Source organism: Micromys minutus, assembly GCF_963924665.1.
Source record: "Micromys minutus genome assembly, chromosome: 1".
NCBI classification, from domain to species: domain Eukaryota; kingdom Metazoa; phylum Chordata; class Mammalia; order Rodentia; family Muridae; genus Micromys; species Micromys minutus.
Window position 1 is genome coordinate 67,906,401 of NC_137969.1, and position 23,235 is coordinate 67,929,635.

At 37.2% G+C, this 23,235-nt stretch overlaps 1 protein-coding gene across 2 annotated transcripts in view; it reads left to right on the forward strand.

Annotated features, from left to right (window-relative positions):
• The window catches only part of RGS7 (regulator of G protein signaling 7), a 393,216-nt gene that overhangs the window by 291,191 nt on the left and 78,790 nt on the right, over nucleotides 1–23,235 (forward strand). For both annotated transcript variants that reach the window (XM_080924215.1, XM_080924214.1), the window contains exons 5-6: nucleotides 15,227–15,333; nucleotides 18,781–18,832. In XM_080924215.1, coding sequence (XP_080780341.1) covers nucleotides 15,227–15,333; nucleotides 18,781–18,832 — 159 coding nt within the window. The remainder of the gene's footprint in view (nucleotides 1–15,226; nucleotides 15,334–18,780; nucleotides 18,833–23,235) is intronic.

Genomic DNA, 23,235 nt, shown 5'->3' on the forward strand with positions numbered 1-23,235 from the left:
TCAACAGTTTAACCAAAGTTTTCTTTTGTTGTTAATGATCATAAACATGAAGATAGTGATATTAAGTTTCTAAATACCCTACTTAAAGTTTAAGTGATAATAGATAACGCATTGTGCAGGCAGATGTGTGCTTAGATACAACCTTGGCTAATATATTTAGGCTACTCTTCTACTGTCTGAAAGAGAGGGAATGGAAGTAAAAGAGAAGAAACAGAACACTGGTGTGAGATGTTCACTCCTTTACAATTCCATTTCCTGCTGATGCATGCAATCTTTCTGAAGTAAAGGTCAGTGCTTTAATTTCTGGTGGGTTTTTTCCAACCCATTCAGCTCTCATTTTGCTCGAGCTATCTTTATGGTCACTCTTTTACAGATTTTCTTTATTAATTTCATCATCTGATTCAAGAAAGACTGAGTTATTAAAATGATTAATTAAGCTGGAGAGATGGCTTAGTGCAGTGATTGCCCTTCTAGAGGCCCAGTTCCCACCAACCACATTGTGGCTCACAATCATCTGTAATGAGATCTGATGTCCTCTTCTGGAGTGTCTGAAGACAACTACAGTGTACTTATTTATAATAAATAAAATTTTAAATAATTAATGGGTTTTATTATCAAATACAATTTTCTACAATTAATTGTTGTTTATGCATAGCATTTGTTTTTTCTTTTTTTTTTTAATCCCAATTGCAAAACATCTCCATATTCAAATCCAAACTCTGACAAGTGCTAAGGTAAAATAGGTTTTGGCTTCCAGCCCACCTTTTTTTCATAATTGGCCTTAGACTACCATTCCTGTGTTGTTGTAATTAGAGTGAAGGCCATTAAAAATATTTTATATAAGAAATACAAACCCTTGTATTTTTCCAGCATAATTGGGTCTCAAGCTGTGCTTCTTTCTAAGTTGTCTCACATTAGAGATTTATTTCAGTTAGTTCCTTCTAAAATGGGATTTTGGAACATGGGCAGCAGAGATAACTCTCATTCCCGTGGCAGAAGGCAGCATAGATCAAGGTTTATCATCCAAAAAGGGGTAGGCAAGTCTAAATCTCTCAGTCTTCTCAAACATCATCAGTCTACTGCAGTTTTTTTATTTTACTTGTGCCTCTCACTTTAGACAAGTACTCTACCAGATAGCTGTGTCCCATCCCTTAGAATTTTGAGACAGATTTTCAAAGTATAACCTAGACAGCACTTAAACTCTTACTTAGTTCTTCAGCCTATGGAATCCTGGGACTACAGGTGTCCATCAACATAACTGAAGGTGTACAGAGATTTCTTCTTAACCGAATTTTCAAAGCTGGGTTGAAGACTTCTGGGTGAAAAGTAGGCAGGTGTTTTATCCATTTTTCATTTTGAGAGTTTACATTGTATAATTAATACACAGTGACTGGTTGAGAGAAATTCTGTCCTTATGTTTAATGTTAATGACACACAAATGGTGTAACTTAGTATAGCTATTACAGAAAAGAAGTCCTCAAAACATTAAAAAATAGAACTGCCATATAATTAAATAATTTGTATTTCACTATTGAATATACATTCAAATTATTCTGTTGGTCTGTGGTCATCACACAGCTGTTTTCAACAGCCAACACACAGCTTGCATCATTTGTACAAGTGTGTGCACAAATTCTATTCAACTTCCAAAAAATAAGGAAGAAAATTATATATAATTTCAAAACTAACAAACTTACAAAAGACATAATTTTGTTAATTATAAACAAAAGATTATTACATTAACCATTACTAAATTGTTGAGTTAAACCTACCTACCTGAGATCAATCCACTCATAATACTTGTACTTACGTGCATGCACACATGTGTGTATGATCTGTGTGTGTGTGTGTGTGTGTTTGAATATAGGAGACAGATGGTGGCCCAAGATAGAGTTTTCCTGTCTACTTTGGTTTTTGTGTGGCAAAGAGGGTCTCTCATCACGGGATTCCTCAGATTAGTAGCAAGCCCTAGATCTCCTGGCCTCTATACCTTCAGTAAAAAAGTTACAGTAGTTTGCCCACACTCAGATTTGTAACCTGGCTTCAGGGTAATTGATCATAGGCCTTCATACTTCAAGGCAAGCACTTTAGGGACTATATTATCACCCTAGACCCCTGCTAGTTTGTTTTTAATTGTTGAATTTTATTTCACAATATTTTGTTGAAGATTTCTGTTTGTTATACAATAAGAAAAATAAATGGTATGAAAGTTTTATTTTTTTCTAATGTCTTAAGCTAGTTTTACTGATAAAATAATGTAGGTTTTACATCAGTAGGGTATATTCCTTTTGTAACATTCTATAAATTATATATACATTATAGAACAATTGGATTTTTTATTATAACTGAGACAATTCATCAAAAAAATTCTCTATATTCATTGGTTTCTTTTGGGGAGGGTTATTCATTTCTAATTCACAACCTTTAACTGAAATGGGACTATTGAGTTCTTCATTTTGTGTGGGGTGAATTTTGATAATAACTCCATGTTGATAGTACAGTCCATTTCAATTAAGTTATCAGTTTTATAGGCAGGTGTTGTTCACAGTGGTCATCACATATAACACAGCAGCTACACCTCACCAATTATCTCTGTTTTATATCTGATATTGGAGATTTGGGTGGTTATTTTCTTCTCTCTTATAGTTATCAGGCTAGACATTTATAAATTTTGTTGATACTTAACTAAGAACTGGAGTTTGGATTTGTTGTTTCATTGGTTTGCTGTTTGTTTTGAGTCGATTTTAGCTTGTGCTAGATTTCAAGTTATCTTTGTCTCAAGGCTCCTATACTGACCGAATTCATATCTTCTTTTCTAATGTATACAGTTACTGCTATAAACTCCCATATATGCCTATGTTTCAATAAATTGCATTCTATTACCAAAATAATAAATAGGTTGTTGGGCCACTGGGAACAGCTGACATTTAGGGACACAGGACTGGCCAGACTGTGCTGTGAGTAGCTGGGGTGCAGAGAGGGCTAGGCCTAGTGCACGGTAGGCGCCGGCCTTCAGTTGGTCCAGGGGAGCAGGAACTCTGGCGTAGGGACACGGTGTACACCCAGAAGGCCCTTGCGTGCAGACCAAACACTCAAGCCATTTGCCACCTAAAGCAGCAGAGATCCAGGGACACAGGCCAGATACAAGGGAGAGATGAGAACCAATCACTGACAACAAGACCACTTAAAATCAGAGACAACAAGATGGCAAGAGAAAAGTGAAAGACCTTACACAATACAAACTGGCAACATCAAAACCTAGCTCTCCCATCAGAGCAAGCAGCAGGATGCCAAACATTCCAGAAAAAGAAGACTCATACCTGAAATCATACCTCAGATGATGATGGAGATCTTTGAGAACAGCTTGAATAACTCACTTAAACAAGAACGTGAGGAAAACCATAAAGAAATAGAAGCTTTTAAAGAGGAAACACAAAAAACACTCAAAGAAATCAAAGAACCAGAGGAAAACAGAACCTAAGTGTCACGTGCCCACGCTTCCCGCCGATAGGAACAGGCGTGCAACAAACAAACAGATTCTTCTGCGGACAACCTTTATTGTACAGCAATCTGAGCAGGGGACTTCTTGAGCAGGAAACTTTTCTCTGAGTCCAAGACTCCCTACCGGGGTCTACTGTATAGGCGACCTCTCATGTGCAGTCTCCCACGTGCGATCTCTCTGCCCAGTCTCTCTCCACGTGGGATCTCTCTGCAATCTCTCTTATTGGGTCCCTCTCCACGTGGTATCTCTCTGCCATCTCTCCACTTGGGGTCTCCTGCAATCTCTCCACTATCTCCCTCTCCACATGGGGGAGAAATTCACTGCTATATATGCCTAGGAGACTCGTGTCGCTACCTGATTGGTGCACCCTCCAGTAACTCAATAGTATGCCCCGAGAGCGGGCTATGACGTATGTGGCACATGCGCATTGAGTCTCTTGGTTGGGCAACAGCTCTGTTTGCTGAGTTCTCGGCGGGAAGCCGGCGCCATGTTTGGGTGTGGCACAAACGGCTGCCTACACCAAAGAGATGAAGGAATTGAAGAAGGAATTGAAAATGGAAATGGAAACAATAAAGAAAACATTAAAGGAGACAACCCTGGATGTGGAAAACCAAAAAAAAAAAAAAAAAAGAAAGAAAGAAATCAGGAGTCACAGATGCAAGCATCTCCAACAAACCACAAGAGATGGAAGAGAGAATCACAGAGGCCAAAGACAACATTGAAAACATAGACAAAACAGTCAGAGAAGATGCAAAAGCCAAAAAGCTCCTAACCCAAAATATTCAGGAGATCCGGGACACAATGAGAAGACCAAACCTAAGGATAATAGGAATAGAAGAGGGCGAGGAATATCAACTAAAAGGCACAGTAAATATCTTCAATAAAATCATAGAAGAAAACTTTCCTATCCTTAAGAATGAGATGACCATAAGCATAAAAGAAGCCTACAGAACTCCAAATATAGTGGACCAGAAAAGAAATTCTTCCTGACACATAATAGTCAAAATGCAAAGTATCCAAAGCAAAGAAAGAATACTAAAACAGCAGTGAGAGAAGATGCAAAAGCCAAAAAGCTCCTAAACCAAAATGTCTAGGAGATCCAGAACACAATGAGAATACCAAACCCAAGGATAATAGGAATAGAAGAGGGAGAAGAATATCAACTAAGAGGTACAGTAAATATCTTCAACAAAATTGTAGAAGAAAACTTCCCGACCCTTAAGAGTGAGATGACCATGAGCATAAAGGAAGCCTACAGAACTCCAAATAGAGTGGACCAGAAGAAATTCCTCCAGACACATGATAGTCAAAACTCCAAGTGCCCAAAGCAAAGAAAGAATACTAAAAGAAGTAAGGGGAAAAGGTCATGTAACATATAAAGGCAGACTAAACAGAATCACACCTGACTTCTCAACAGAAACTATGAAAGCTAGAAAATCCTGGACAGACATCATGCAGATCCTAAGAGAACACAAGTGTCAGCCCAAGATGCTATACCCAGCAAAACTCTCAATCACCATAGATGAAGAGACCAAGATATTCCAAGACAAAACTAAATTTACACAATATCTAATCACAACCTAGCACTACAATGAATTGTAGGTGGAAAAGCCAACACAAGGAGGCAAACTACATCGTAGGAAAAGGAATAAAATAACTAAGCAAGAAAACCAAAAGAAGAAAGAACTGCAGTCACAATATAAGCAAAAATAGCAGGAAACAGCAACCACTATCCCTTAATATCTGTTAAAATAAATGGATTCAATTCCCTAATAAAAAGACATACACTATCAGACTGGTTACATAAAGAGAATCCAGCATTTTGCTGCATACAGGAAACTCATCTCAGAGACAAAGACAGACACTATCTCAGAGTAAAAGGTTGGGGTAAATGCTTGCCATGTGAAGAGACATCTGACAACAGCAACATTTTATAAAGGAAAGAATTTAATATAATGGGCTGGCTTATAGTTTCAGAGGTTTAGTTCATTAATGTTATGGTAATATATAGTCAGACATGATGCTGGAGAAGGAGCTAAAGAGAGCAGAAGAAGACTGAGAGCCATACTGGCTTTAGCTTGAGCATATGAAACCTCAAGGCAATATATAGTCAGACATGATGCTGGAGAAGGAGCTAAAGACAGCAGAAGAAGACTGAGAGCCATACTGGCTTTAGCTTGAGCATATAAAACCTCAAAGCCTGTCTTCACAGTGGCACACTTCCTCCAACAAGGTCACAGCTCTTTAAAAGACTACATTTCCGATATATATCCAATAATATTGCCTCTCCCTATGGCACTCTATCACCAAGTATTCAAACATGTGAGTCTGTAAAGACCATCCCTACTCAGACAACCAAAGTTCACTAGCTAGGCTTAGAGCTCTGCCTTTTAATCTTAGCACAAGACTCAGTTACAAACTGAGTTTAAACTCAATGTGGGTTGTAGAGTGTGATAAAAAGAAAGGAAGGGAGAGGAAGAGGGGAAATTTAAGAGGAGGAGGAAGAGGAGGAGAAAATAAGAGGAAGGGGGAAGAGAATAGGAGGGGAGAGGAGGAGAAAAGAGAAGAGAAGAGAAGAGAAGAGAAGAGAAGAGAAGAGAAGAGAAGAGAAAGAGGAAGAGAAGGAAATGTCAAAATAGTTTCCTTCTAGTATAGTTTCTTCTTTTGGATGTTGTTATGAATTTTTGGTGATCTTTTCTTGAGATACTGTCTTCAGACCACTTGCATTCAAGGTAACTACTGATAGAAGGAGGTTAATATCTGCAAAAGTTGCTCTTGCAACTCTCCCTTCTCCTGTCTTTCCCTTGTCATTTCAATTCAGTCATTTAAATGATTGCAATTCATCTCCTGCCCACCAGTTACATTTATTCCTTACACATTCCTTGCTTGCTCCAAGGTTTGAAACATAGATCTTACCTAATCTACTTCTATCTCCACATGATATTACCCCATCCCATCATTTTGCTTCTCAAGTCTTTTAGAGATCTTATCCCAGGGTGCATCTCCTAGTCCATCTCTTCCATTTTTATTTATTGATATTTTCTAATATTCTAACACAATGGTTCTCAACCTTCCTAATACTGTAATCCTTTATTACAGTTCCTCATCCTGTGTTGACCACCAACCCTAAAATTATTTTCATTGCTACTTCAAATCTATAATTTTGTTACTGTTATAAATCATGTTGTAAATATCTGTGTTTTACAGTGATCTTAGGTGATGGTGTGAATAGAGATGGCAATTGTTCTTATACATTTTTAACTGTTATAACTTTTAACTGTTATCTTTTAGATAAATTAAGAATAGCCAACTAAAATGTTGTTTTTTAAACTTTACTTTGTTTCTCTCCCTGGTATTTTCCATTTCTCTAAATATTCATGTTTCTAATCTGCAATTTTTATGTTTTTTCCTTGAAGGACTGCTTTTAATAATTTTAGAAGGTAGGCTGTCTTAGTTTTTTTGTAGCTGTATTACACAATGCCAGAAACTGAGAAAATGAAAGTTTAATGATTTAAAGTTCTAAGACTCAGGGGAGCTAATGACATTAGCTCATTCATACTTGTGGAACCCTTGTGAACTAAATGCCTCCCAAATATCCAACCTCCCAATAATGTCTTTGAAGAATATTTGGAGGAACAGAACTCATACAAGGGATGCAATACTGTGTTCCTTTTATTGTACTTTGGAAGAAGTCTTCTTTCCTCAAATTCTGAAGGTTATTGTCATTGGACATTGAATATCATTTATTTGGGGTGTATTCTAAGAGCTTTGCTGACTTATGCCTTGTTTCACTCCATGTTTTAGGAAGTTCTTGGCTATTTTTATGTTCCTTTTTCCAAACTGTCTTTTTAGTCTTCCTGATATTTCAACTAGGTATGCTATAAGTTTTGTTACTACCCATAAACTCTTGGGTATACTATTTTTTTTCTCTTTCATTATTTTTTATCCTTGAATTTTAGTATGGAAAGTCTCTGATGACTTGTCTTCAAGTTCCCAAACTTTTTTTTGTTCATCTAATGAGCCCAGTGAGATGATTTTCATTTTTGCTGCAGTGATTTTTATCTATGCTATCTCATCTTGATTCTTTCTTGGAGTATGGTTTGAGTATGGCTTAGTCTACTCATCTATTTGCATGTATTGCCATGTTCTCATTAGAGATTCTAATTAAAATTCACATGCCTTGTGATTATTTTACTTAAAATTGTCCATCCTGTATTTTGTCTCACTGTATCAGTGAGGCATTCAGTGTGGAGGATTATGGTAATTTGATTTATAGTTATTCCATGTTGTATGCTGCTTTAGATAAAGATAGTAGAGTTCCTAAATCCTTGAGAAGTTTGATTTTTCTATGTGCCTTTGACTTTTGACTTCTTTAACTATTCAGCCTCAGACAATCTGCCTAACACACTTTTGATCAATAATCCATTACAAACCACAGAAGAGGGGCTGTTATAGCTGCTAGCTAAAACAGTGTCTGTCTGTGGTCTTCCAATTAAATTTTCTCATTGTCTCTAGGCTGTGTTTTGGAGCAGTAATGATCTTCTCTTCAGAAGGATATATGCATTTTTTCTCTACCTTAGTCTTCCTATCTTTGCTATATAATATTCCCATAGAGTCTTGCTGTTTGTTTTTTTTTTCCTCCACTTCTCTGAGACAAGTCTAATAGAGCTTATTTACTTGTTGATGGTGTGTCTTTCTACTCACTGGGTAACAATGATTACAGCATTTTCTCCTGGACTGAAAGGTTTGTTGTGATGAAGACTCTGAACGTATTTCACAATCATTATGATTTTAACAATAAAAGTAAAATAATGTATTTTTGCCAGGTGTAATGGCAAGTACCTTTAATCCTAACACCTGGTAAAAAGAGGCAGATAGTTATCTGTGAGGCCAGCCTGTTCTACATAGAGAATTCCAAGATACCAAGTTTTGAGTAGGGAGACCCCCACCCTAAACTAAAGAAACAAACAAACAGGCAAATATTTCTTTTTTCTCATTCCTCCTTCCAGAGTCTTGATTTTCTAGGACTTTATTTTGAACATCTGGTAAGAGTCCTCTAAGTATACTCCATGAAGGTGTGACATCACCCAGACTGTGAGTTTTCTGGTCTCACACTGAACCATATGCAGTCTCAAGCTTTTTAGCAGATGACTTCCTGAGTGATCTACTGTCACCTGCAAGGATTAGGGTCTAGAGGCCACATGCCAGAATCTCCAGTTTCTTATGTCCCAAACAAAAATTAGGCACAATGATACTGATAGAAACAAGGATAACTTCTTGAGAAATAGAAAGGCATGCCTGAGATAGAAATGAGCCAGAGAGTGCAGAACATTTTGAAGCTCAAAGGCCTGAGATAGGAGTGGACCAGAAAAGTCTGAATATTTTGAAGTTCAAAAGCTCTGGGCCACAGGAGTCTTTACCTTTTGCAGGTCATTTGAACATTCCCCATATTCTCCAGTGTTTCAAAGTCTGGTTTCCATCTTTCTCTGCCATTGTTTTTCTCCCATATGTCAGTAGTGATGCCTGTAGAACCTCATTCTTTCCTATGCTTTCCTATATCCCTCCCAGTTTAGGGACCCAACAGCTTCTGCTCCAAATAACTAGTTCTTGGTAGTATCTCTGATTAAGCCTTCCGTGCATATTGGGAAGAATTGGCTCCATACCCTTGAGCTCCTGATCCATGCTAAGGAATTGATTTTCTGCTTGAGTGGGTTTTTCTGGTTACAAGGATGTGGCTGGCTGCTCTGAATGTCTCTGATGTCTCAGGAGAAATAACAAGTCACTTTTTGCTGCATTTCACTGCACTGCAAATCTCTTCTAAAAAGAGGCAGAGAGGATGCCATAATCACTTTTGTTGTGAGTCAACTTCAAAACCCTAAAGCAGTCAGTGAGGGATTTTCCAGATGAAGCAAACAGATGTATGCAGAGGTGAAGAGATGGAGATTTGTGCATTAATAAAGCCCAGATGAATCACTACCAAAGCTAATAAAAGAAGGATATGGTGGAGTTTCAGGGGTGGGATAATTGACCAGCATGCCTTAGTATCACCAAAACCAAATACCTAAGAAACAGGAGATCATTTTGTCAAGATTAGTCTGGGAAATAAATTAAACACAAAGAGTGAGAATGAAAAGGGGAGAAAAGAGATTTCTTGGTATCCAGAGATTAGTGGGACTCACACAAATGATTTCTTTGACCTGTTATCTCTCCCCCAAAATAAAGCTCTAAAGACTCAAAAGTTTGGAGGATATAAACAGCAAGTAGGATTCAGAAGCAGAAGAGGGGGAAAGGACAATGGAACTCAAGGACCAAAGCAGGGATTCAGATAGTGACAGCAAGGGAAGGAAGGAAGAAAGAGGGGAGAAGAAAGGAAAAGAAAAGAAATACTTCAGTCACATTGCTTGATAACTTTGTGATCTGAGGAACTACACTCAAAACAAATAGCACTTTATGCAAAGACGCTCTCAGTTATCTGTCTGATACATGTGAGTTTGTGGGGGGGGGGGCACTCTAAAATACCACAAACCTCAGAGTGTTCTGATATAGTTCCTGTGAGGAAATAAAAAAGCAGCATGTGCCAGGTGCTATATTATTTGCTTTATTAATAACCCCCTTTGATCTTCACAAATGCATGGTGGTTTCTTCATATTGATTAAGAAATTAAAACAAAGTTTTCACATAGTCAGGCCATTGCTAAATAGTGATAGAAATTCATACATTCATTCCCAAGTGTTGTAAATTGTATTTAAGTCCACATCCTTAATCATTTAAGTTTTATCTTCCCTGGGCTTCTTTGCCAAAATCATGTCTTCCACTTCTTTTTTGTGTCAAAATGTAAGGTTTTAATTTTTTATACCATTTTCTGCCAGCAAGACATAAACAATGGCAAATTATCCTTTGTAGATGTGACCAATTATTGACTTGAATATAATCTTATACTCAAAATATGCTAGACTTGGGATATACAACTAATAGATATTTTATTCAAAAGCTTACTCCAGAAAAGCCATATCTTCTTAATTACCTCAATATATTAAAAATAATCATTGCAGGTGTTCATTAACTGAGCCTCACTGAGATTCCACACAATAGTAATGTGAATAAATATATTTGATAGGAAAAGAGCTGGGTGCATAGTGAAACTTGTGAGAATATTCTTCACCATACATTCATTCTTCAACAAACGTTCATTCACTGAGGATCTTTGATAGCTACAATGACATGGTAGAGAATATTAAGGGAAGAGCATAAAAAGAAAATCTTAGAATCACATCAGAAAGGAAGGAATGATGGAGAAATATAACCTGTCATTCCTCCCTGCAAGGTTCCCAGTGTTTTTTACAGGAAGTGTGTGCCTGAGGCTGCTGATGAATTACTTTCCCCATAATGTTTATGTAGCCAAGAAGCTGCTATTGAGCCAAGTGGAGATTCTGAGTGACAGTGTGTGGGTCACTGGCTCACCCAGCTCTGAGGCAGCTTTCTGAAAATTCTGATATATTTGGCTGGAAGCATCTTTAGTACGAAGAGTATTAAGAAATTTTTATGCCTTCTACTTTAATATTTTTAAGTGGGGATGCATAGTAATGGTGACTTAATATCTTGTCAGGTAAATGGTATAATTCAGTCAAAAAAAGTCCTAATTCATATGAGAAAATATAAAGCAAAACATAGGCAGAAGTATAATTAAAATAATCATTTATAAATGATGAATTAGATCATAGTGTAATAATTCTGAATTGTATTTAAATATTATTTGGTTCATATTAAAGAATAAGAAAATATAAATTTAAGCCTAAGAGATGCCCAAAAATGTCAAAACAAAACTTAGAGAAAAATGCTACAAATAATTACAAACCTGGAATGGAATACTTTGAGAAAGCTTATATGAACCAAAGTTTCTGTTTTGAAGAACCAGAGATTGGAAATAAAATAGTCTTTAAAATATTGAGCCCAATTTCTAATTCCCAGAATGAGTGAGTTAACACATATAAACACTGGGGACTCAGTGTTTGCGATTACTACAGCAAATTTATTACATGCTTTAGCTCTTTTATCCTAAAGTAATTTTGAATTTTATAACTCTTTGTGAAAGATGTTAGGACCTGAGATCAGATACATGACAAGGATCACACTCCTGGTAAGGAGAGGGGCTGAGACACAAGGACTCCATGACAACAACATTCAAGATTACTTTTTTTTTTTTTTTTTTTTTTTTTTTTTTTTTTTTTTTGTGCAGCCATCACACTCCTGAAACCCTCCCACACAGGACCATAAGCTTCCCACACTTCCTTTTGTTTACCTTTGTTACCTTCAGAGTACCATTGGGTATCTAGTATATTTGTTTTTTTTTTTTTTTTTTTAATGTAAGAGCAGCTAAACTTTATATTTGCTAAATTTTAATTGTTATTTCTCCCTGGAGATCTGAGTTCCAGGTGATGCCCCTTCTTCTCAGCCTAAAGTGTTCCATTTAAATATTTATTTTTTGAGACTATACTATACATCATCTCTGACCTCCACTTTCTTCCTTCAAACCCCTCCCTATGCATTTTCTTGTTCTATTTCAAATTCATGATATCTTTTTCATTCATTATTGTACATACACATCTTGTGTATGTTCTTAAGTATATAAATTCAACCTGCTCAGTCAGTATCATACTGCTTGTGTAATTTTTGAGGCAGACCATTTGATGTTGATAACCAGTGTGCATTTTCCCAGGGAAGACTATTTCTTCTGCTCTAAGCATCCCTTAGCTGTCTGTAGTTATTTTGTTTTATTTTATTTATTCTCTAGTCTCCTTACAGTCTAGTCATTATCCACCTCTCGGTCTACCCTCTGACAGTTCTTCATCCCATTCTTCCTCCCCTGTCTCCAAGAGAATGTCCCCACCCTCAGCCCCAAACCCACTACACTTCCCTTCTCCCTGGCACCTCAAGTCTCTCAAGTGTTAGGGTCAGCTTCTCTTACTGAGGCCAGACCAGGCAGTCCTCTGCTGTATAAGTGTCAGGGGCCTCATATCAGTTAATGTTTGCTGCCTGGTTGTTGGCAGTGTCTGAGAGGTCTAGGGGATCCAGGTTAGTTAAGACTGCTGGTCTTTCTATGGGAACACCCCCTCCTCAGCTTCCTAAGCATTTTTCTATTTCAACCACAAGATCCCTGACTTTAAGCCATTAATTGTGTGCACACATCTGCATCTGACTCTTCAGCTGCTTGGGCCTCTTGTAGGGCATTCATGCTAGGCCCCTGTTTATAAGCACACCGTAGCATTAATAATAGTATCGGGGTTTGGAGCTGCTGGCCATTTCATCTAAAGTCCCTTCCTTTGAGTCCTGAGGGTCTGTCACCTCCCTGGTCTCTGCTACATTCCAGGGGGTCTCCTTACCTCCTACCTTCTGAGGTTACCTACTTCAATTCTTTCTACTGGCCCTCATGGCTTCACTCATGCTCCCCCTCCCAACTCAAGATCATGTTCCCCTTCTCTCCTCCCTGTCCCCTTTCCCACTCAGGTCCCTCTCTCACTCTGCCACCTGTGATTGCTTTCTTCGCCCTCCCAGTGGGACTGAGGCGTCCTCACTTGGGCTCTTCAGCTTCATAACCTCTTTGAGTCTTGTGGATTATATCCTGTACTTATTTGGGTAATATCCACTTATTAGTGAGTACATAGCATGCATGTCCTTTTGGGTCTGAGTTATCTCATTCAGGATAATATTGTCTAGTTCCATCTATTTCCATGCAAAACTCACGATATCCTCCTTTTTAATAGCTGAATACTATTATACCAGAGAATTGCTGGCTGGATATAATATTAACTCAAACAAATCAGTAGCCTTTCATTATACAGATGATAAATGGGCTGAGAAAGAAATTAGGAAAACAAGTCTTTTTACAATAGTCACAAATAGTATAAAATATTGGGTCAGCTCTAACCAAACAAATGAAAGATCTGTATGACAAGAACGTCAAGTATCTCAAGAAAGAAATAAGAGAAGATGTCAAAAAATGGAGAGATTCACCATGCTCATGAATTGAAAGGATTAGCATAGGAAAAGTAGTCATCCTACCAAAAGCAACCTACAGATTCAATGCAATATGCATAAAAATTTCAACAGTTTCTCAAAGAGCAAATCTCAGTTTCATATGGAAAAACAAAAAACCCAGGATAGCAAAAATAATTCTTAACAATAAAAGAACTTCTGGAGGACTCACTATCCCTGACCTGAAGCAATACTACAGAACAATAGTGATAAAAGCAGCATGGTATTGGTACAGAGACAGGTTGATCAATGGAGTACAATTGAAGATCCAGAAATGAAACCACACATTAATGGACACTGAATCTTTGATGATGCACATATGACTTGCCTGTTACACTCACATCACACTCCCTTCACACTCCCATTTTGCTCCCATTATGCACCCACCAAGCTCCTATCATGCATGCATCATGCTCCTATCATGGTCACACCACCCACCCACCATGTTCCTATCATGTTTTCATCACACTCACATCATGCTCCTGTCATGCTTTGACCATGCTTCCATCACACACCCATCACTCTCCCATCATGCTCACATCATGAACCCATCATGCTCACATCACTCTCCCATCATACTCACATCATGCTCCCATCAAGCTCACATCACTCTCCCATCATACTCACATCATGCTCCCATCATGCTTACATCACTCTCCCATTATGCTCCCAACACACTCCCATAAGCTTCCAACACTTTCTTCTGTTTGCCTTTGTTACCTGCAGTGTACCACAATGTATCTAGTATATTTGTCTTTTTAAATGTCAGAGTAGATAGGCTTTATATTTACTAAACTTTATCATGATTTCTCCCACCACACAGACTCTAAGACCAAAGAGGAGAAAGACTGCAAAGGCATGCAAGGACTCTGAACTTGACCAAAGCTGTAGACTTTGGGTCATTGTTACTGCCCAGCTATCCTCAAAGATCCTCTTACATTTTTATTTGATGATCAACCCAAAAATAATTTGGGGAGTATGGGAAGGACTGTCACCATTTAGAAGAGTCAGCCTCCCTCAATCTGTCTTGTCACAGGCAAATCTAGAGTAATGGAGCACCAGAAAAGTACCTTAAAAGTTGTAAAAATTATCCAACATATCAGTCATAATGCATAATGATTCTATATATCCTATAACTACTAAGCATGGGTCCTGGTCTGATGTCACAGCATACATTAGTATGTAACTCTCATATGAACCCCACAAGGTTTATGACAAATGTGGGAGTACAAAGAGTTTATGTGTCTCTTACATTTTTTTCTATGCCCACATGAGCTCTAGAATTTTAACTAGAACTTGTAGACATTCAGCAGGAAAGTCTAAACTTTGAAATGGTAACTTATATGTACATACTCACAGATACACATATAGATACACAGAGACAGAGAAAGATGTACACACAAACATACACACAAAGACACAGAGACAGACACACATACAGACATTTATACACACAGATACACACACACACATACATACACACATACACACACAAGCACACAGCTTTGTAGAGAGAGATTATTCTATGCAACAGGGACTTGATCAGGGGGCTATCAAAAGTCTGAGATAAGAATGTGCTGAAAGAGAAGCAGATGAATGTTACTCATTTGTAGTGCACAACAATGACAAATTCCAGTGAACGTAAGGGGCTTTCAAGTGCTGTTTTCATTTTGCTTTGCTTTCTTGGAACAGTGGAGGCTCTCCATCTGGGAACGCTAATGGCTGCCCATGGCTACTTCTTTCCCATCTCAGATCATGTCCTCACACTAAAGGATGACGGCACCTTCTACCGGTTTCAAGTAAGTGGGAATAAGATGCCCTTTTACAGTGAATCAGAATGCCTGAACTTCCTTCCTATGTGTTTACAGAACTTTAACTATTGCATAGTTTTCCTAAGCTACTTAGAAAGTAATTAATGTTCATTTGAAAGCACCAGAATCAATCATCAGTTACCAACAGGACACTGTGAAAGATGAATTGTGTAAAGACTGAAGTTATATCTTAGCATAAGAAGCCTTAAGGAAAATTCAGCAGGTGACTTACTGGAATCAAGGAAATAGGGAAGACATTAGTTGTAAAATGCATCTAGTAAGTAGAAAGTTGAGAGATCTAACTAGGCTTATACTTCCACTTTGGATCAATTACCAACTTTTGTCCCAGCAAACTCCCCAAAAATGTAATATTACTGATTGGCAAGTCAATTGTCTATATGTATCTAACTCTTTTTTTTAAGAGAACATATTTACTATTAAAGCATTATATTTTCATACAGTTCTAATTTTTAAAAAAGTTTTTCATATAGAAGTTACAAGGAAACCAACAAATTCTCACAAATCCTTAAAGAATGATTGCTTTATCGATATGATAAACAAAAACTCTGATGTAAAAAAACCAAAATAATTATTCAGAATGGAAATGCTCAATATGACTGCTGTCTTGAGAATTATCCAACTTAATTTTTTTAATGAAACAAATGAGTTCAGACACAGATGTAGGTTAGTGATAATGTATTGAATTAGCCACAATTTAAAACCCATTTCTTTTTTTTAACCTTCCCAGAACAAATTTTGTTTGAATGTTTTAATTATGCTTCTAAGTCATGAATGAAGGCTGCAATGCACCAGTTCACATCCAGAGAAGGAAGAGAAATTTAAAGAGCTTTAGGGCAAAGTGAGGGAATGGAAAGAAGTAGCATATTTGTCACATAACTACAAAATTTAGACAGAGGTTATCAAGTTTAATGTGCTATTGGATATATTGTATGCAATACTACTATTATATTATTGATATTGATTATAAAATGTTCCATAATTTTAAAAGATCTATCTACCTTTGAAGGAAGATCTAAATATGACAGGTTGGCAAATCTGTTTATTGATTCCTATAACAAGGCTAAAGAAATCAACAACAGAGTCAGAGTGAACTAAATATCTAACTGTAAAGTTTAGCAAGTGTTATTCTCTGTTTGAAAAACTCTAATAGGTAATAATACCTGAGGGTTCCCAGTGTGTTTTCTATTTTCATGCTGATTCAAAGCAACAGAAATTGTTTGAATTGAATCAAAATTCAACTTTCTGGGAAAAATTTAAAAACAATGGGTTAAGTTCTTAATGCTTCTAATGAACCATGTAGATTCCAAACATCATTATGAACATAAAGAAGATATAGGACATGCATTGAGATGAACAGAGCTAGAACCAGAGTTTTTATTTTATTGCTGTGACACAAACAAATGTGTGTAATAGTCTTAGTAGATGTTAGAAATGTAGGGTGTTTTTAATGCTTACTGTAGACTGTAAATTATGTAGTCACTCTCACTTTGCTAACTGGAAGTGAGACCTGACATGATTCCCCAGGCCAATCTCAAATCTCTCTCATGGTGTTGATGCACATACTATGTAGCTGAAGGCCAGTGAGAAATGAGCAGCAACTGGACTGAGTTCTCTATAAGCAAAGGTGGCTAGCTCTGGAAAAGAAGAACAGATGCATGAAAATGTCCTAAAGTCTAGAATCACCACAGGCATAGGTAATAAATAACAAACTATATCGTCTTGTTATGCTCTTATAGCTTCTTGCTACAAGTCAAATTTCTTTTCCTGAGAAAAAATTTTCAGTATTAGTGGAAAATGCTGATTTTGTGGCATTTCCATATAATAACTGGAAATAAAATTTTATTTTTATACTTGTAAGATTCTCACTAAATATATGGTAAGAGAATAAAGAGAATTCTTTTAAAGTAGAGATAAGAACAAAAAGTGTCTATCTGACCAGACGTCTAGAATAATAGAATCTAAAACCAGTTAATCACTATGCTTATAGATGCACATGTGTACACGTGGACTCATGCACACACACGCACACACACACAAACACACACACACACAGACACCCATAAGGCAGCACCAAAATTCAATGCACCTTCTAAGAGGTTTTGAAAAAGTGGAGACTTTCATGAAAGCACTCTTTAGCTACTTCATTCCTTATAGCTTTACTGGAATCCTGGTCCAATTAAATTTCTAAGTAATCAAATCTTCAAAGTTCTCTCTCCCACAGAATTAAGTGAGATTGGAGAGGATGAGAGTGTCCTATATATGCCTTAGCCATCCCTCTTAACCTAGGGGTTCAATCTTTTTCCTTCCAAATTCCTACTGTGATTTTGTTCATATGTACAGAAAACTACTATTAGTAATTTCCTTTATTAGGCTGAAGTAATTTCAAAGAAGTAGAGGTGTCAGACCAGTTGGAAAAGAGCTCTTCCTAAATAATTCAATCAGATCTCCACAGCATCCCTTTCTATGTCTTTGAGAGTCACTCTGCTAAAGAGGAAAATTATCAATCATAAATGGCTGAAAATGTGCTCATTGTACAAAAATGATTAGTTGATACATATAATCAACCCACCACCTGTGCATCTGCAGCCACCAATCTCTCAATTCTTCCTTGCATCATTCCAGTTTCAAAGAATGGAGTTGCTGATGCAGATCTGTGGTCACCACTGAATCTTCGTGCTAAGTCCAGCTAGCAGGCTTAGAAACCCCTTAAAACGGACAGTTTTCATTAACTTAAGGCTTTTATTCCAGATCAGACTTTCTTTTGTATATCACTCAATGTATTTCCAGAACTTCAGAAAATCAGAATTCTTTCTGGCTATTGTTAATCATATCAAAGATATTATTAGTTTAAAAACTGATCTCTGCTTTATATCTCCTAAAAGTTTACAGTAATGCCTTTATGAAAGAATGTTTTCCTAAGGAAATGTCAAAAATCCTGTAGTTGAATAATGTTGAAAGTATATTACATAATTAACAGATGTCTGCAGATAATTTACAAATCCCAGAGAATGACTCTGTCAGCTAACCTTTTTGAATTTATGAAAAGCAATAATGATATAGGATGCATAGGAAAAAGTCATTATATTCAAACATGGCTCATTCCAAACTTTGCTGAACATAATTCTCTGAGGCTGAAACAGAAGCTCTTGTTTAGACAATGCAGTCACATTCTTTAACATTGTGTCCATTGGTGAGGTACTGAAAAATGAACATTATTTTATAACCCTGATGACATTTGGCAGATCTGAAGGCTTTGAAATTGGTTAGCACATGTAGATGAGAACCTTGTATTGCCTTTCTGGGAGCCTTCTCTTGCATGCTATCAGGTAAGATAAACACAGACTGCAAACCAGAAAGTCTACTAAATATTTATGTGTATAACCAAGATTCATCTCTGTTTTTTTCTTCCTATAGACACCCTATTTTTGGCCATCAAATTGTTGGGAGCCAGAAAACACAGACTATGGTCAGTGCAATACTCTCTGTTCCATCTGTAACCACTTATGTGTCTTTAAAACAAGCACCTGAATTCTGTTGCTTTTATTAATGAGAAAGGTAACCACAATTCTAGTTATACATCAATGTTGATAACACTCAATTTGTGTATGAAAGCTGCTTCTACAGAAGAATGTTCCCTGCATCTATAAATAAGCCACTAATGGTTATGGTTGGTTTTTCATAGCATCCTATATAACTAAAAAGAGTGACAAATGGTTTCCAGAGAGCCACAGTCATAGTACTCCTCTAGCTTTTCTGGATTCCCCAAACCTGTATTTTGCTTATTGGGATTATTAAGATTGAGATTATCCTGTGATTCTACACCAGAAGGCTATGTCAAACATAAAAAGGCCACTGTCACTCCAACAAATGTACAATAGCAAATTTAATCCTAATAAATGAAAATTTAGTGACCTTTGGATAAACCAAGCTCAAACAATAAAGATTTCATCTAAGCTCTACAGGGAAAAGAATTATCCCTAGCCAGTCTTCCTCTTCATATGTGTTCCTATAGGTGACATTTTCCTGAAAGAGGATTGAACAAATTTTAAATTCTGTGTGTATAAGTGCTTACTGAAAACCATTCACATGCCTTGTGGTAGATGATGCCAGGAATCAGTAGTTTATCTAAATTGTTCAGTAGCTTATAGACTAGACAAGAGAGTAGAATCTTACAAAACAAATTTTGGTAAATTGCCATGTTAATATGAATTTGATGTGTTCAAAATGATATGGAAGTTTAAAAGAATAAAAGATTAATTTTGTGTGGTGGTGGTGGTGGTGGTGGTGATGGTAGTGGTGGTGGTGGGTGGTTTCCCAGGATGATTTCATGAAAGAATCGGTAACATTAGAGACAGATTGAAGAGTCTGAAGAGGAGATTTGTGTGGTGTCTTAGATACTGTTATATTGCTGCAAAGAAACACTATGACCAAGGCAACTTATAATGAAAGGCATTTCCACAGGAACTTGCTCACAGTTCCAGAGAGTTAGTATACAATCATCATGGGGAGGAGCATGAGGGTTGGCCACTGCTTGGTCCCAGAGCACTAAGAACTTATTCCTGGATCCACAGGCAGCAGGCAGCAGGCAATGAGAGAACAAGGTTGAGCCTGGCGTGGACATTTGAAACCTCAAAGCTCACCCCCAGTGGAACATCTCTTCCACCAAGGCCACACCTCTGAATCATTTCCAAAGAGCTCTACTAACAGCAAAAGAAGCATTCAATCATGCGGTCCTTTGGGGGCCATTCTTATTCAAACCACTACCTGTGGAGATGGGACTGGAAATGACAGAGTTTTTACTGCTGTGATGAAACAGCATAGTCTAAAGCAACTTGGGGAACCTGGGGTTTGTTTTACTTGTCTTTATTTGCTTTATTGTTAGATAAAAGTCTTAAAAGGAGCTTCAATAGGGCTGGAGCTAGTATGGAAGCCACAGAGGCCCACAATGTCCTGGGCACTCCCATATCATTGACTAACTAAGATGATGCCCTATAAACTTGCCTCTACCCTAGTCTTATGGAAGCATTTTCCCAGTTGAGATCCCTCCTCTAAATTGACTCTAGCCTGTGTGACAAGTTGGCTTAATACTAGCCATCACAGCAAGAGAGAATAATATAAATGCAAATGCAGTAAGAGCCTTTATTGCAGCTTGGCGTTTTTTTGGAGTTCCCCTGGAGAAACACCTTCAGAAGGAAACTGTAGGAAAGTCCACGGCTAATAAATCGAGTCGTCCTTGCAAATGTTCGTTGTAGAAACCTGAAATTAGTAAGTAACTTTATCAGAAGGCATTCAAGCATAGAAACAGGAAAAAAGATATTTCATAGAATGCTGTCAGATTAACATAGAAACTAGATAATCCCATGACCTGAGTAGAAGTGCCCATTTCTTCAGCTGCCACTCATAGTGTACAAAATTGAAACTCTTGCAGAAAGTTGGGAAAGAACTGCCAATGTATTGATGAGAGTTGGACCTTCCTGTCTACTGTCAGGGTATGTCTAGGGGGCTAACCATAGGGCGTATGCCATTCTAGAAGAGGAAGCACCTCACAGAGAAAGACTTGGCTCCAGTGGTTATAACAGAAGGGATAATGAATCCCTTTGAGGGAAGACCGACACACTGCTGAGTCTCAGGTAGCTAATTCTCAATTGAGGACACTGATCTTGTCTCTGGGAAGTTATCAGAGCAGTTCATGCTACTATACGTGAGGAGACGGTTGTTGTTCCTGCTCCAGTCTCACTAAAACACACTAGGGATTTTTACCCCTCATTATTGTCCATTATATACAATGGCCATCACACACTCAGTTCCATGTTGTAAAGAAAGCTCTTATTCTTGATGTCTCTCTTTTCTGACCTTTGTCTGTTTCATATGACTATTAGAGTGCTCCCAGTTACAGTGCATTTCTAATGACATGGCAAAAGATTTATATTTCCATGAAATGCCTAAGGCAAAGCCATTGTCTCCATGGTGAATCGATTACAGAACATGTTTCATAGCGGTCATCCATCACATGTCTTTCAGATTTACACGGACACTTCTTGGTTTCCACATCAGAAGGGATCATGTCCTGAGCTGTTTCCCAAAACTCAGCTGGCCTCTTTATAAATTATCTGTAACTGTATTGTTAAGTTTGCTTTTCCCTGATGAGGCATATTCTGATTGATTTTATAATTGGCTTATTTACATCATCATAAGGCTGTTGGGTTATTGCTGGCTTATATTATTAGGTGCAAATAAATTATCCCACCAATTTGAATAATTCAGACTATTTTAAATTTTCTACTTCTATTTGTTCAAAGTATACTGTTAAAACCCCTTCTTTGAAAGAATACTCATGACATACTTGGGCTGTGAGGTCTAATATACAGGGATTACTTAAGCTGTATTTTCTAAGACAACTCCAGGCCAGAGGAGCAAATGAAGTAGTTGCATTATTTTATTTTTTATTTTAACTTTATTGTTTTGGATAGTCACTCTAAATAGCCCAAGCTGACCTAAGACTTACAATCCACCTGCGTTAGCCTTGCACACCAATATTCAAAGCAGCCATTGCTATGTGGAACTGTAAAGACAGTTTTTTAAAAGTTTCTCTCATTTTCTTGATATCTAGACTTTTTTTCATCTCTAAACTTTAGCTTATTTTATATGTTGTGTATAAAAAAAAACCTCTACGGATCAGTCCATATGGAAAACTATGCTTCCATAATAATCTGGGCACTACTTTGTGATTAGCACCTAAGATTAGCCAATATGGATCATATCTGTATGAATTCCATTCTTAGACAATGAAGGTGGGATAATTTGCATATTGTTTGTGGAAATATAAAAATGAAAAACATTTGCAATGCCGACCCATTAAAGCAGAATTAAAAGTGCATTTCTGTGGATATAGTTGGATCATTCAGGGAGACCTAGGCTTGCAGGGAGGACTGGAGGCCAGTGCAAGAGGAAGCACAAGACAACGTTGGTAAAGAAGTAGACAATGCCAGTAGTAGCAAACAGAAACAGATACCAAAGATGGGCGTTTCTGGCATCTCTGTTTGTATGCACTGAACATAAAGAGTTCCAGGACTGAAGAATTTTAATGGTTGAATATCCAATGTCCAGGTAGAATTATTTCTTTCTATTTAGATAAGATCTGCATATTGGAGCTTCAAAACCCTGTAGGGCCTAATTTATTGTATCTAGGATAGCCTCAATTTGGAGATCCACCTCAGCCTCCTGATTTTTACAATAATAAGCATATATCACCATAACCATCTAAGCAGAACATTATGCTGGAGAAATAGAACTTTCCTGTAAGAACAGGAAACCCTAGTTGCCTCCTTTCATTTAACCCTTTCAAATTCTAGCATTGCCTTTCATTTTTCATATATTATTTTGATATATTATTTATTGTGGACTTTTAAATAATATTTTCTTGTTTTAAATGGTATATTCAAACATTGTTGATATTGATTACTGAGAACTGTTTTCTCTGGTGATGTTAGTGTAGCTGATGATGCATTTGGTTTTTGAACTAACTTTGAAGGCATACTTGACCATGTGGATGAGTATGGTACCCCCAGCCGGATCTAAAAGACCGAGGAATATACAGCTAGAAGAAAAACAAGGAAGACTTAATATGGAAATGCTATGATGTATAGAGGAGAGACTTTGTAGGGTGCTTCTAAAACCAATACATGGCCCTAGAAAAAGAAACATTGAATTCTCTCATAAAGTCAATCTATCAATAAAACTTGTTCTGAGCCTTACATTATCATTACCAGAGAGTATAATGGCTTGTGCCTCAGTAAATATTCAGTGACGTCCTGTCAGTTGCTCTAAGATGCTGCATTGCCCTTCAGACCTACACAGAGAGAATATACT